We start from the raw sequence: 14177 nt of genomic DNA, 5'->3' as shown, positions 1-14177 counted from the left end.
AATTTCCATTTTTATATTTTCCCATTTCTAGACATTTTATTTGGTTCTTTTTAAATTTGCTTGGTCTTGCCCTTTATTCATATTTTCAACTCCTTTTATATTTTAAACATATTAAACATATTTATTTCAGAGTGTTTGCCTTAAAATTTCAATTTCTGAAGTCCTTGCTTTCTGGTTCTGCTGTTTATTCTTTCTACTGGCTTTCACTTATGGTGGCTTGCTTTCTTGCAGGTTTTGTAATTTTTTAATATTTTTTACTCATATGTTTTGGAACTTTATCTGGAGAAAACCACTGAGGTCTAAGGTGAACATGTGGTCCTTGAGAGCATTTGTCTCTGCCAAGACCTGGCGCACAACCAAGCAAAGGCCCCTTTAAACTAAATTCGATACTTAAAGTTTTGGGATCACCTCACACTGCACATCTGCGTTAAGAGCCAGCTGTGGTTATGGATTCTCAAAGCTAGTTTTTTCACTTTTCTCTTGGCTCAAAGTTTTAAAATAGATAAATAAATAATTTTCCCTGGAACCCCTTAGTCTAAGGGGGAGGAGAATAGAATGGGGAGTTTATTTTTACTTTATCCCTGCACTAAGAGTGTAGGTGTCTGGGATCCCAGCTCTATGCGGTAGTGGGATTCCTATTTGACTCCTCATCTTGAGCAGACTTAGGCTTCTATCACTTTCCTTTAGTGTCCCTGTGACTGTGAAAACTAAAGTTCAAGTTCACCTGCCTAGCAAATGCCAACAAGAAGACAGAATCAGTGCTCTGCTTATCACTCCAGCCTCCTGCCTTGGCTTAATTTTGGCCCTTCAGATTCCTTCTAACTTGAAAGTTCATAAGTACACTTTAAATTGTATGTTTTTAAACTCTATTTGATCCAGCATTTTTGTTTTCAACAACTAAAACTAGCTAAATAAGAAGCAAGCTACTGACAATAACTACTGAGCATGAACAGAGTGGCATGCTTAAAAAGAACTGAGACCTGCCATCTTCAGAAGTTTTCAGGGTGCAGCATTTACTAGAAAGGTCGATATGGAATCCCATTTGCAGGGAGACATCAGACTAGATCGAGGGACAAATAGGTTTCATGTTGTTTGCCAAATCTGAAGATTTGGTAGTGGCTGGCCAGAAGTCATTCTTGAGAAGGATTCTGGGTATGCTAAAAGGCTCACTGCAAAAGAATTGTGATAGATTTATCAACATGCTTTGGGTATGTGGGACCAGGTGGTGGCACTGCTCAGGTCTGTGCAATCCATGAAACACATTATTTCTTTATAATTTAACAAATGATGAATCTATGATTTTTAGCCAGAACAAAGTAAGTCCTCTCCCCACCCCTCTCTTTATCTCTCTCACACAAGAACAGAATATAAATAAAATGAGGGAAAATCAGGATTAGGATTACACAAAATTATAAAATTAAATCTGTTGGATCAGCATGATCGGCACTCTTCTCAGGGGGTACAGCCCCAGATCACGTGTACTTGTAGGTGACAGCACAGTATATAGTTGATTCCACATATGAAACTGATTTATCTGAAAATAAAGCTAAAAAAACTTTCAACTCTACATGCCTTAACAAAGATGATGTTTATAGTAAAAACAAACAAACCTATTTTGTGCTAACTTCTAAAAATTATCAGAGTAGAAACTTCATGTGGGAGTAGGGTACTGAGAGAGGAATTTGAATGAAATTAACATCAATGGAATAGTATTTAATAGGAAGGAAGACATGGCAGGGTCTATATACACCTACTTTATTCAATAAAAATAGATTGATAATGATAAAATTATCTCAGTCCATAAATATTGAATAGGCAGCTGCTTTAAATAGCTTTCAACTGCAGAGCAGAATAAAGAAAAAAGAATGAAAAGAACTGAGGACAGTCTCAGAGAGCTCTGGGACAACATTAAACGCACCAACATTCGAATTATAGGGGTTCCAGAAGAAGAAGAAAAAAAGAAAGGGACTGAGAAAATATTGGAAGAGATTATAGTTGAAAACTTCCCTAATATGGGAAAGGAAATAGTTAATCAAGTCCAGGAAGCACAGAGAGTCCCATACAGGATAAATACAAGGAGAAATACGCCAAGACACATATTAATCAAACTATCAAAAATTAAATACAAAGAAAGCATATTAAAAGCAGCAAGGGAAAAACAACAAATAACACACAAGGGAATCCCCATAAGGTTAACAGCTGATCTCTCAGCAGAAACCCTACAAGCCAGAAGGGAGTGGCAGGACATACTGAAAGTGATGAAGGAGAAAAACCTGCAACCAAGACTACTCTACCCAGCAAGGATCTCATTCAGATTTGATGGAGAAATTAAAACCTTTACAGACAAGCAAAAGCTGAGAGAGTTCAGCACCACCAAACCAGCTTTACAACAAATGCTAAAGGAAGTCCTCTAGATAAGAAATGCAAAAGAAGGAAACGACCTATAATAACGAACCCAAAACAATATAGAAAATGGGAATAGGAACATACATATCGATAATTACCTTAAATGTAAATGGACTAAATGCTCCCACCAAAAGACACAGATTGGCTGAATGGATACAAAAACAAGACCCTTATATATGCTGTCTACAAGAGACCCACCTCAGACCTAGAGACACATACAGACTGAAAGTAAGGGGATGGAAAAAGATATTCCATGCAAATGGAAACCAAAAGAAAGCTGGAGTAGCAATTCTCATATCAGACAAAATAGACTTTAAAATAAGGACTATTAAAAGGGATAAAGAAGGACACTACATAATGATCAAGGGATCGATCCAAGAAGAAGATATAACAATTGTAAATATTTATGCACCCAACATAGGAGCACCTCAATACGTAAGGCAAATACTAACAGCCATAAAAGGGGAAATAGACAGTAACACATTCATAGTAGGGGACATTAACACCCCACTTTCACCCATGGACAGATCATCCAAAATGAAAATAAATAAGGAAACACAAGCTTTAAATGATACATTAAACAAGATGGACTTAATTGATATTTATAGGACACTCCATCCAAAAACAACAGATTACACATTTTTCTCAAGTGCTCATGGAACATTCTCCAGGATAGATCATATCTTGGGTCACAAATCAAGCCTTGGTAAATTTAAGAAAATTGAAATTGTATCAAGTATCTTTTCTGACCACAACGCCATGAGACTAGATATCAATTACAGGAAAAGATCTGTAAAATATACAAGCACATGGAGGCTAAACAATACACTACTTAATAATGAAGTGATCACTGAAGAAATTAAAGAGGAAATAAAAAAATACCTAGAAACAAATGACAATGGAGACACAACGACCCAAAACCTATGGGATGCAGCAAAAGCAGTTCTAAGGGGGAAGTTTATAGCAATACAAGCCCACCTTAAGAAGCAGGAAACATCTCGAATAAACAACCTAACCTTGCACCTCAAGCAATTAGAGAAAGAAGAACAAAAAAGCCCCAAAGCTAGCAGAAGGAAAGAAATCATAAAAATCAGATCAGAAATAAATGAAAAAGAAATGAAGGAAACGATAGCAAAGATCAATAAAACTAAAAGCTGGTTCTTTGAGAAGATAAACAAAATAGATAAACCACTAGCTAGACTCATCAAGAAAAAAAGGGAGAAGACTCAAATCAATAGAATTAGAAATGAGAAAGGAGAAATAACAACTGACACTGCAGAAATAAAAAAAATCATGAGAGATTACTACAAGCAACTCTATGCCAATAAAATGGACAATCTGGAAGAAATGGACAAATTCTTAGAAATGCACAACCTGCCAAGACTGAATCAGGAAGAAATAGAAAATATGAACAGACCAATCACAAGCACTGAAATTGAAAGTGTGATTAAAAATCTTCCAACAAACAAAAGCCCAGGACCAGATGGCTTCACAGGTGAATTCTATCAAACGTTTAGAGAAGAGCTAACACCTATCCTTCTCAAACTCTTCCAAAATATAGCAGAGGGAGGAACACTCCCAAATTCCTTCTACGAGGCCACCATCACCTTGATACCAAAACCAGACAAGGATGTCACAAAGAAAGAAAACTACAGGCCAATATCACTGATGAACATAGATGCAAAAATCCTCAACAAAATACTAGCAAACAGAATCCAACAGCACATTAAAAGGATCATACACCATGATCAAGTGGGGTTTATTCCAGGAATGCAAGGATTCTTCAATATACGCAAATCTATCAATGTGATAAACCATATTAACAAATTGAAGGAGAAAAACCATATGATCATCTCAATAGATGCAGAGAAAGCTTTTGACAAAATTCAACACCCATTTATGATAAAAACCCTCCAGAAAGTGGGCATAGAGGGAACTTTCCTCAACATAATAAAGGCCATATATGACAAGCCCACAGCAAACATCATCCTCAATGGTGAAAAACTGAAAGCATTTCCACTAAGATCAGGAACAAGACAAGGTTGCCCACTCTCACCACTCTTATTCAACATAGTTTTGGAAGTTTTAGCCACAGCAATCAGAGAAGAAAAGGAAATAAAAGGAATCCACATCGGAAAAGAAGAAGTAAAGCTGTCACTGTTTGCAGATGACATGATACTATACATAGAGAATCCTAAAGATGCTACCAGAAAACTACTAGAGCTAATCAATGAATTTGGTAAAGTAGCAGGATACAAAATTAATGCACAGAAATCTCTGGCATTCCTATATACTAATGATGAAAAATCTGAAAGTGAAATCAAGAAAACACTCCCATTTACCATTGCAACAAAACGAATAAAATATCTAGGAATAAACCTACCTAAGGATACGAAAGACCTGTATGCAGAAAATTATAAGACACTGATGAAAGAAATTAAAGATGATACAAATAGATGGAGAGATATACCATGTTCTTGGATGGGAAGAATCAACATTGTGAAAATGACTCTACTACCCAAAGCAATCTACAGATTCAATGCAATCCCTATTAAACTACCACTGGCATTTTTCACAGAACTAGAACAAAAAATTTCGCAATTTGTATGGAAACACAAAAGACCCCGAATAGCCAAAGCAATTTTGAGAACGAAAAAAGGAGCTGGAGGAATCAGGCTCCCTGACTTCAGACTATACTACAAAGCAACAGTAATCAAGACAGTATGGTACTGGCACAAAAACAGAAAGATAGATCAGTGGAACAGGATAGAAAGCCCAGAGATAAACCCATGCACATATGGACACCTTATCTTTGATAAAGGAGGCAGGAATGTACAGTGGAGAAAGGACAGCCTCTTCAATAAATGGTGCTGGGAAAACTGGACAGGTACATGTAAAAGTATGAGATTAGATCACTCCCTAACACCATACACAAAAATAAGCTCAAAATGGATTAAAGACCTAAATGTAAGGCCAGAAACTATCAAACTCTTAGAGGAAAACATAGGAAGAACACTCTATGACATAAATCACAGCAAGATCCTTTCTGACCCACCTCCTAGAGTAATGGAAATAAAAACAAAAATAAACAAATGGGACCTAATGAAACTTCAAAGCTTTTGCACAGCAAAGGAAACCATAATCAAGACCAAAAGACAACCCTCAGAATGGGAGAAAACATTTGCAAATGAAGCAACTGACAAAGGATTAATCTCCAAAATTTACAAGCAGCTCATGCAGCTCAATAACAAAAAAACAAACAACCCCATCCAAAAATGGGCAGAAGACCTAAACAGACATTTCTCCAAAGAAGATATACAGAATGCCAACAAACACATGAAAGAATGCTCAACCTCATTAATCATTAGAGAAATGCAAATCAAAACTACAATGAGATATCATCTCACACCAGTCAGAATGGCCATCATCAAAAAATCTAGAAACAATAAATGCTGGAGAGGGTGTGGAGAAAAGGGGACACTCTTGCACTGCTGGTGGGAATGTGAATTGGTTCAGCCACTATGGAGAACAGTATGGAGGTTCCTTAAAAAACTACAAATAGAATTACCATATGACCCAGCAATCCCACTACTGGGCATATACCCTGAGAAAACCAAAATTCAAAAGGAGTCATGTACCAAAATGTTCATTGCAGCTCTATTTACAATAGCCCGGAGATGGAAAGAACCTAAGCGCCCATCATCGGACGAATGGATAAAGAAGATGTGGCACATATACACAATGGAATATTACTCAGCCTTAAAAAGAAATGAAATTGAGATATTTGTAATGAGATGGATAGACCTAGAGTCTGTCATACAGAGTGAAGTAAGTCAGAAAGACAAAGACAGATACCGTATGCTAACACATATATATGGAATTTGAGGGGAAAAAATGTCATGAAGAACCTAGGGATAAGACAGGAATGGAGGCGCAGACCTACTGGAGAGCGGACTTGGGGATATGGGGAGGGGGAAGGGTGAGTTTTGACCGGGCGAGAGAGAGTCATGGACATATACACACTAACAAACGTGGTGGGGTGGATAGCTGGGGGGAAGCAGCCGCAAGGCACAGGGATATTAGCTCGGGGCTTTGGGACAGCCTGGAGGGGTGGGAGGGGGAGAGTGGGAGGGAGGGAGATGCAGGAGGGAAGACACATGGGAGCACATGTATATGTATAGCTGATTCACTTTGTTATAAATCAGAAACTAACACACCATTGTAAAGCAATTATACCCCAATAAAGATGTTAAAAAAAAAAAAAAAAAAAATAGCTTTCAGACTATCACTGCCATAAGGTAAATTTTAAATAAATATTTTATGCAGACAATAACAGAAAAAGGCTTTTCTAAGGGGAACATAGTTACAGGGTAAAAAATCATATTCTTCCATAAAAGTATGCCTTTGGCTTCTTTTATAACCATAAACTCAATAAAAATGGAAAGTGACACACATGAGAACTGAGGCTGGGGAAGGTCTGTCTCCGTGATGGCAAGAAGAAAAGCCTATCGGAATTACATCACATGGTTTATATGAAGTCCATGTGGACATCAGGCACACTTCATCTCGTCTGAAAATTCCTCCACCACTTATGCCTGTGACACAACTAACACCCTGAAAAAACTACTTTGCCAAAGAAAACAGCTTCTTTTTCACTGCAGATATGGCCCTCAAGTCTAGAAAGTGATATGCTTATTATCATGTAGTTTGGGTTGTTAGGTTTGTAATCCATCAGAGGTTAATAAGAAAATGTGTTACAAATTCAGAATAAAGGGGGAGATCTAAGACATCAGAGTGGCATCTTTGGCAAACTCTGAAAACAGAGGGAGTGGCAAATGTAGAAGTACTGGGATCAGTAGATGAAAAATGTGTGAAACTAGGAACAAAGCCTTGTATAGAACAGGGGATGCCATCACTTTTTCCCTACTAGAAAAACAATTATTTATATGGTACATTCCATTCTTAAAGGCTTAACAGTGCTCCTGAAGGTAACTCATGCTTTCCACTACCTCTTAGATTTTGCCCTCACAGTCTGATTCCTCTATGCCTTGGGAGTAGGGGGTAGAAACTGGAGTTTCGAAGAGGGGAGAGTTGCACAGCTAGGAAGGTCTCCCAGCACCTCAGTTCTCAGGGACAACGTGCATGTGCCAAAGGGCTTGCAAGATGCATGGATTTCAATCCTGGCTGACTATGTCTGGTATCCCTGCCTTTGCACAAGCTGAGATTCCAAACTCTGCTTTTACATTTTTTGCAATTCACCTTCTATTATTCCAAAAATGTTATGTCATGTTTATTCTATGATGTCATATTTATAAAAGCAATTTAGGTCTTCACTGCTACTTAATTTAATCACAAAGCTTTCAAGAGGACCTACCAGTCCCAGCCATCTGCTCAACATCAAACTGGAGGTGCATGCCATTTCACATGGCTACTTAAAATACTTTCTTTCCCTCCAGCTACATTCTTTATTCATTTTAATAATTAATGCAAGCAGCACTTCCTTTTCATACAACATTGTTTCCATGTCAAATTTTCATTGAAACATTTAAAATTATCTATTTCAACTTATTTCTATTTCTGAAAATGAGTCTGTACGTAAGAATTATTATTAGCTGCCTTTATTATCTATTTGGAGCAAATAGTTGCATATTGAGATTGAGATTGATTGAGATCATGCCCTGTTAATGAAGAGGAATCAAATGCTGAGTCAATTTTATTACCAATGGGTCATAAAAATAATTTTCAGCTAAAACTTCAAAAATATAAGCAAACGGGCTTCCCTGGTGGCGCAGTGGTTTAGAGTCCGCCTGCTGATGCAGGGGACACGGGTTCGTGCCCCGGTCCGGGAGGATCCCACATGCTGTGGAGCGGCTGGGCCCGTGAGCCGTGGCCGCTGAACCTGCGCGTCCGGAGCCTGTGCTCCGCGGCGGGAGAGGCCACAACAGTGAGAGTTCCGCGTACCGCAAAAAAAAAAAAAAAAAGCAAACAAGAACATAGATATTATAGGAGCTATTTTTTATAATTAGGCTGAATTTTAAAATCTTTTTTCAATTTAAAAAAATAATAAGCTTCCAAGTAATCATGATAGAAAACATTTAGACCTCTATTAAAGAAATGCTCAGATTAAAGAGCACCTCTAAGCCTGGCACCTTTATAAACAGTGATCAGCCTGAAGGTGCCTCTCCAAAAGACCTGGTGAAAGAAAAGTTCTCTGGGGCACTCAAAAGCTTTCTACGTATTCACTACAAGCAGCAAGAAGAAGTAACAATATTTAGCTGCAAATTCAGGTTTGGTTTCCAAAGAGTTCCACTGCCCCTCTTGTGCAGCATTTCATAAGAATTTCTGAAATGTTCCTCTACCATGACCCTTCGAGTCTTTATGAACTATTAAAACAAGTTTCTAAAGTCAACTGTCCCTGCCTCAAACCTACCATTCTCTAGCCAGACAGGATCCAAAGTCACCTTATGATTTCCATTTCTATCACTGCTTCTATCACAGTAAACCCAATAAGTTTAACAACTACATTTCCATTTCCCGTGTATGTTTTAGAGCCTCTAGATTTTTGCAGTTTAAATCTAGTATTTCTTTACTCTTTTGGAAAAGCCTATCATTTCACATACACTTGAGTTCTTCCTACTTCCTTATCTGTGTGGAGTTGGGGGTGGAATGGTATTTTCACTTATCCTTCTAGGTTTGCTCAGACATTGATTTGAGTTTGCATTCTTCACCAGACCTGTCAATGCGGTCTTACCAATCTGATTATTTAGACAAAAAAAACCGCTAACACTAAACTTACACAACTTGCATCACTCCAGCCAGAAATGGACTCTCCTCCCATCAAATCTTCAGGGTAGTATTTTGAGTACATTTCTTACCTTCCCAACTAAGTGGTCAGTATTGGGAAATGGGAAATACTTTAAACGTGCACCACTTTTAGTGCCCCTTTGGGGACCACAGAGCTCAAAATCCAATATTGAAAGCTTTATCCATATAACTCTGAACAAACAAAAGAATTCAAGAGACTCCACTGGTGACACTAAACAGTTTTCTTGTCAATGTGTGTAACCAACTATTGTAAAAATTAACTCCTCGGATGTGTGTGATGATGTTGATAAGCAACATATTCATATAAGCTTTGTAGAAAAGTTATCCAAATAGGCTACAATGGACCATGAACTATGAGAGCAATCCCATTTTAGAGGATATCAGTCTATGCCTCTAAAATTTAACAAGTTCCATGATAAATTATTCACCCAACTAGAATCAGTTCACACAGCCTAAGGGATCTCACAAAGCACAAAACACAAGCACTCAGGACTAAACGCTTAGCAATAACTATGTCTTAATAGACCTGTTCAACCACACCCAGGCTTAAATAAGGAATCACACTACCCTCTCAAAAGTAGGAAAGGTAAGAAAAAAAAGCAACTGAAGTAATGATACGAGGTATAAGCAATAAATGTTACAGTTCAATCCAATAAAAATATTCTTTCAATGGAGAAAATACTAAAAACTAACTCTTACTAGTACTTTTTAGGTAATGTTCTTATCAGTCTATAAGAGATATCTGCATGATATTATAAGAAATCATTTTTATTTATATTTCTTGGAAATCCATTTTTCCCTGTTAGTCAAGTTAAATATAACATTTATATTACTTTTATTATAATTATTATTATATTTGGTTATATGTCTTCAATAATAATGGATATTGTTATTAGCTACTTTTTTGAACCAGGTGCTTTAACTACATTATTTCATTTAACACTTTGAGTCACCCTCTAAGATTTACATTGTTGTCCCCACTTTACAGAAGAGGAAAATGTGGCTGAGTGACTTAAGTCACTCCTCAAGGCCATGGAGCTAAAGGGCAGGCTAGAGATTTGCCAGAGTCTGCTTTAGTCCTCAGCCTGCACTCTTTTCACCTAACTCCATTTCTCTCCTCAAACATCCTTCTGACCTAACCACTTTGGGAACCCTTGAAAGTAACTAACCATTAAACGTTAAAACTAGCTCAAGGATTGATGGTGTCTCAGAAGACTATGGGTTAATAAAGGTCATGACTTGCTTGCTGAAGACCATATACATGTTTTATTCACCTGGACACAATCTATGGTGAGGGGCAGAGTTAACAAATTGCATTGCCTTTTCAGTTGTAGAAGTGGCTTGAACTATCTCCCACTGCTGAATAACAGGACAGGATGCGGAGGAAAAGTTTCAGCCAAAACAATAATTTCCCCCAAACTCCATGAGTTCACTCATATCTGTGCATCTGGTCTTCATTCCTAGAGTGATCTGGTCATTGTCTGCAGGCCACCCTACTACTGTGCTTGCTGCACATCAGCTCAACTCTCTATGAGGAAGGACTGCAATAAAGAAACCAGAAGGGAGGACTGAGCAGGGAAACCCGTTCTGCATTTTGTGGTCATCCCTGAAAGGAAGGGGTTATATTCAACTACACTGGACATTCTTCTTATCTCTGCTCCTTGATACAAATTTTTAGTCACAACCTCAACTTCAACTAACAGATGGAAGCTGGCAGAAGTAAGCATAGTTTTTGTTTATTTCCTAGAGAAACACACACACACACACACACACACACACACACATACAAACACACACAGTGAAGCAGATGCTAGATATTATTTCCTCTAATTTTGAAAATTCTCTGCAATGATTATGCATGTATTTCACAACTGATAAAAATCATAACCATCATCTAAGCATTTTTCCTCTCAACTCCCACTGCTTTCTCACAGAAGTCTGCATCACTCTTAACTCGGTAGTGTTTTATAAAGCAACAAACAGTAGTAAAACCTACAATAAGAACAGGGGTATTTAAGAGCAAGTGGTAGGAAAAAAAAAATTTTTTTAACTGGTGTGATTATTATCTTCACAAAGAAAATAGCTTAAATAGAGGAATAAATAAAAGCATTTCAAAGTCTCAAAAGGCCTATTAGGCTGTTCATAAATTTAATAATTATGCATATATAAAAATAATAGATTTTCAGATGATTGGTCCATTTGCAACCCAAGGTTTCATTTTGAAAAATACAAACCGAATTCTTTAAAACTGGCAATACTGATATAAAATAATGGAACATATTACTCTAACAATATTTCATAAATATTCCACACCAACAGATAACAGTAATAACAACACTCTCAACAACAATGGCTGACGTTTATTGAATGCGTTTTAGAGATCACTCAAGGGACTAAGTGCTTTAAATGCATAATCTCCTGGAATTGTCAAAGCAACCCAACGATGAAGGCATTTTCTTTTTCTTATCCATATTTCATGGATGAAGAAACTGAGGATTACAGACATTGAATAATTTCAGCACTGGGACTCAAAATCAGTTCTCTCTTAAATACTACATTAAAACCTTCATACCTTTGAAATCAGTTAAATTGGCTTCCAAGATCAACACCTTTTAAGCCAAGATCAACACCTTTTAAGACAATCACCTTCCAGGGATGGGCCAAAAATTGGGCAATGATTGAAATTTTTAAAAATAGCAAACTTATGAAAACTCAAAAAATTTGGAAGAGACAGGACTATTAAAAATAAATGTTAATTTCCATGAAAGAGGGACACCAAAGAACTCATTAGGAAATCCTGAACCCCTCAGTAAGTAGAAATTCTACCAAAAGCTTTCCCTGGTTTCTGTCTGGAATCCATGCTTCTGAACTAAAAATCTTCTTCATTCTTCTTTATTGTCCATATATTTCATATATCACATAAAGCAGATTATGTGGGTATCTGGGGAAAGCATGTATTTAAACCATAACTTTCCAGTCACACTAAGAATATAAAAGTTTATAATTGTGGACCATACCTTGGTTTTCATGAACTTGGAGTGACTTTTGTAAACCTCTATTTGTTTTATCTCTTCTTCGCGGTCCTCAGTGTTCAGCACACCATTGGCTTTTAACATCTGGATCTCATCCTCAAGATCCCTTATGTTTCGCTCCAATGAAGCTATTTTTGTGTCCTGTTGGTAAAAAAGAAGAGAAAGAAAATTGTTTTTTTAATATTATCAAAACAGTTTCAGAAAGCAGTTTCAGTAGTAATACATTAATCAGGGTGTAGACATAGCCTTGAATTCAGAACAATTTATTTTTTTCACTTCTGAAGATCACTTGTGAGATTTTTTAAGCTCCCAGTAAACAGCATATGTCAATACAATACAGAGAGTTACCTAGATATGTTTGTCTCATATCTGGGAATCAAATTACCAAAGCAATAGTGATAAAAGTGATCTAAAGTATTAGAAAACGAAAACGTCATTTAAATAGACGAATTTGTAATTTCAGATATAGTTTACCAGTGTATATTTTTCAGTCTACTTGCAAATACAAAAACGGTTTGTTCATGTGTGTATTCTGTGGCTGGTTTTATAAGGCATGCTTGGAATTTGACTGTGAAAGAGAAGGAAATTAAAATCTACTAATGGGGAAAAGGATTCTCATCTAAAATACAGACATAAGTGAAATTAAATAACTGAATCACGACTTAGTATGACTGATACACTAAATATTGAAAATTTATAGCAACTGGAAATAATATATCACACCATGATTTATTTGGCAAGCAGTCAGCTGACTGCGTGACAAAAAGCATTACTACCTTGAAGGGCATTTCTAACCCATTGATTTACAGAGTTAAAAAACTAGAAATATTGCACTGAAATGTGGGATTAATTGAGGAAAAACCACAGAGAATTTTTTTTAAAAAGGAAATGACAGACTCCACACACAAGATAGAGCATAATAAGAAATGATGCACTAGAAAGTAGAGAAGAGAGAACTCTTATAGAGGAAAAAAACATTTCCTCAAACCTCAGGTATGAGACTCATATCAGTCCTTGGAATGAAACACACTGAAAGTTTGACTTCAAGTTTTCTGACTGTCACCATCTACCTGACATTTTATTGTGCAGATTCAAGGAGCTTATATTATATTTGTAATTGAAATTTAATAAAAAATGAGCCACCAATGCATTTTTTTTTTTTTTACCATTTTTTAGAATCTAAAAGACTAAAGAGTTCCAGAAGTAAAGACAATGAATGGGGCATTCTATTCATAACTCATAGAAAAAACTTTTCAACAAATATGTCTGTCCTGATTTTGTGGCTATTTTCTATTTTATTTTCCTATATTATATGCCCAGTGGCATGTTTCCTGTAGCAACATGATAATCATTATTACTATCACTGACATCGCCATCACTGTTAAAAGAGAAAAAGTGAGGAGCAGCAACAGCTGCTTATTGAGCTCCACTGTGTGCCCATATCTGGGGGCTCTAAGTGCTGAAGACGCTTTTATTAATTCTCAGGGAGACCCCCAAGAAGATGAAAGAAAACAATTCTGAAATTTGCAAGACTATTATGGAATGTTACATTCTGTAGTATTTCATTTTACTTTAAAACTATTTATTGTATTTTTTTCAGTTATAAAAGTATAATAATATACTTTAAATTCACAGTAAATGGAGAAAATCCCCTCTATTTCTACCATCCAGTGATAGCTATCATGTTTTTATGTATCGTCTGCCAGTCTTTTCCTATTTTAGATGCATATCTGGAAATCTTGTATACTGCCAATTTGAGCGAGGAGAATGTTATGGACTGAATGTCTACGTGCCTCCAGAATTTATATGTTGAAGCACTAACCCCTAGTGTGACTATATTTGGAGATGAGGCCTTTGGGAGGTAATCAGGATTAGATGGGGTCATGAAAATGGAGTTCTCATGATGGGATTAGC

General features: G+C 36.7%; 1 protein-coding gene across 1 annotated transcript in view; it reads right to left on the bottom strand.

Moving 5' to 3' along the window:
* Positions 1-14177, bottom strand: part of ERC2 (ELKS/RAB6-interacting/CAST family member 2) — a 736860-nt gene that overhangs the window by 450408 nt on the left and 272275 nt on the right. The window contains exon 4 of the mRNA XM_065885901.1: positions 12249-12404. Within this exon, the coding sequence (XP_065741973.1) occupies positions 12249-12404 (156 nt within the window). The remainder of the gene's footprint in view (positions 1-12248; positions 12405-14177) is intronic.

Source organism: Phocoena phocoena, chromosome 10 (assembly GCF_963924675.1).
Source record: "Phocoena phocoena chromosome 10, mPhoPho1.1, whole genome shotgun sequence".
Classification (NCBI taxonomy): domain Eukaryota; kingdom Metazoa; phylum Chordata; class Mammalia; order Artiodactyla; family Phocoenidae; genus Phocoena; species Phocoena phocoena.
The sequence above is the reverse complement of the archived record's forward strand: the minus strand, read 5'-3'. Positions and strand labels throughout refer to the sequence as shown.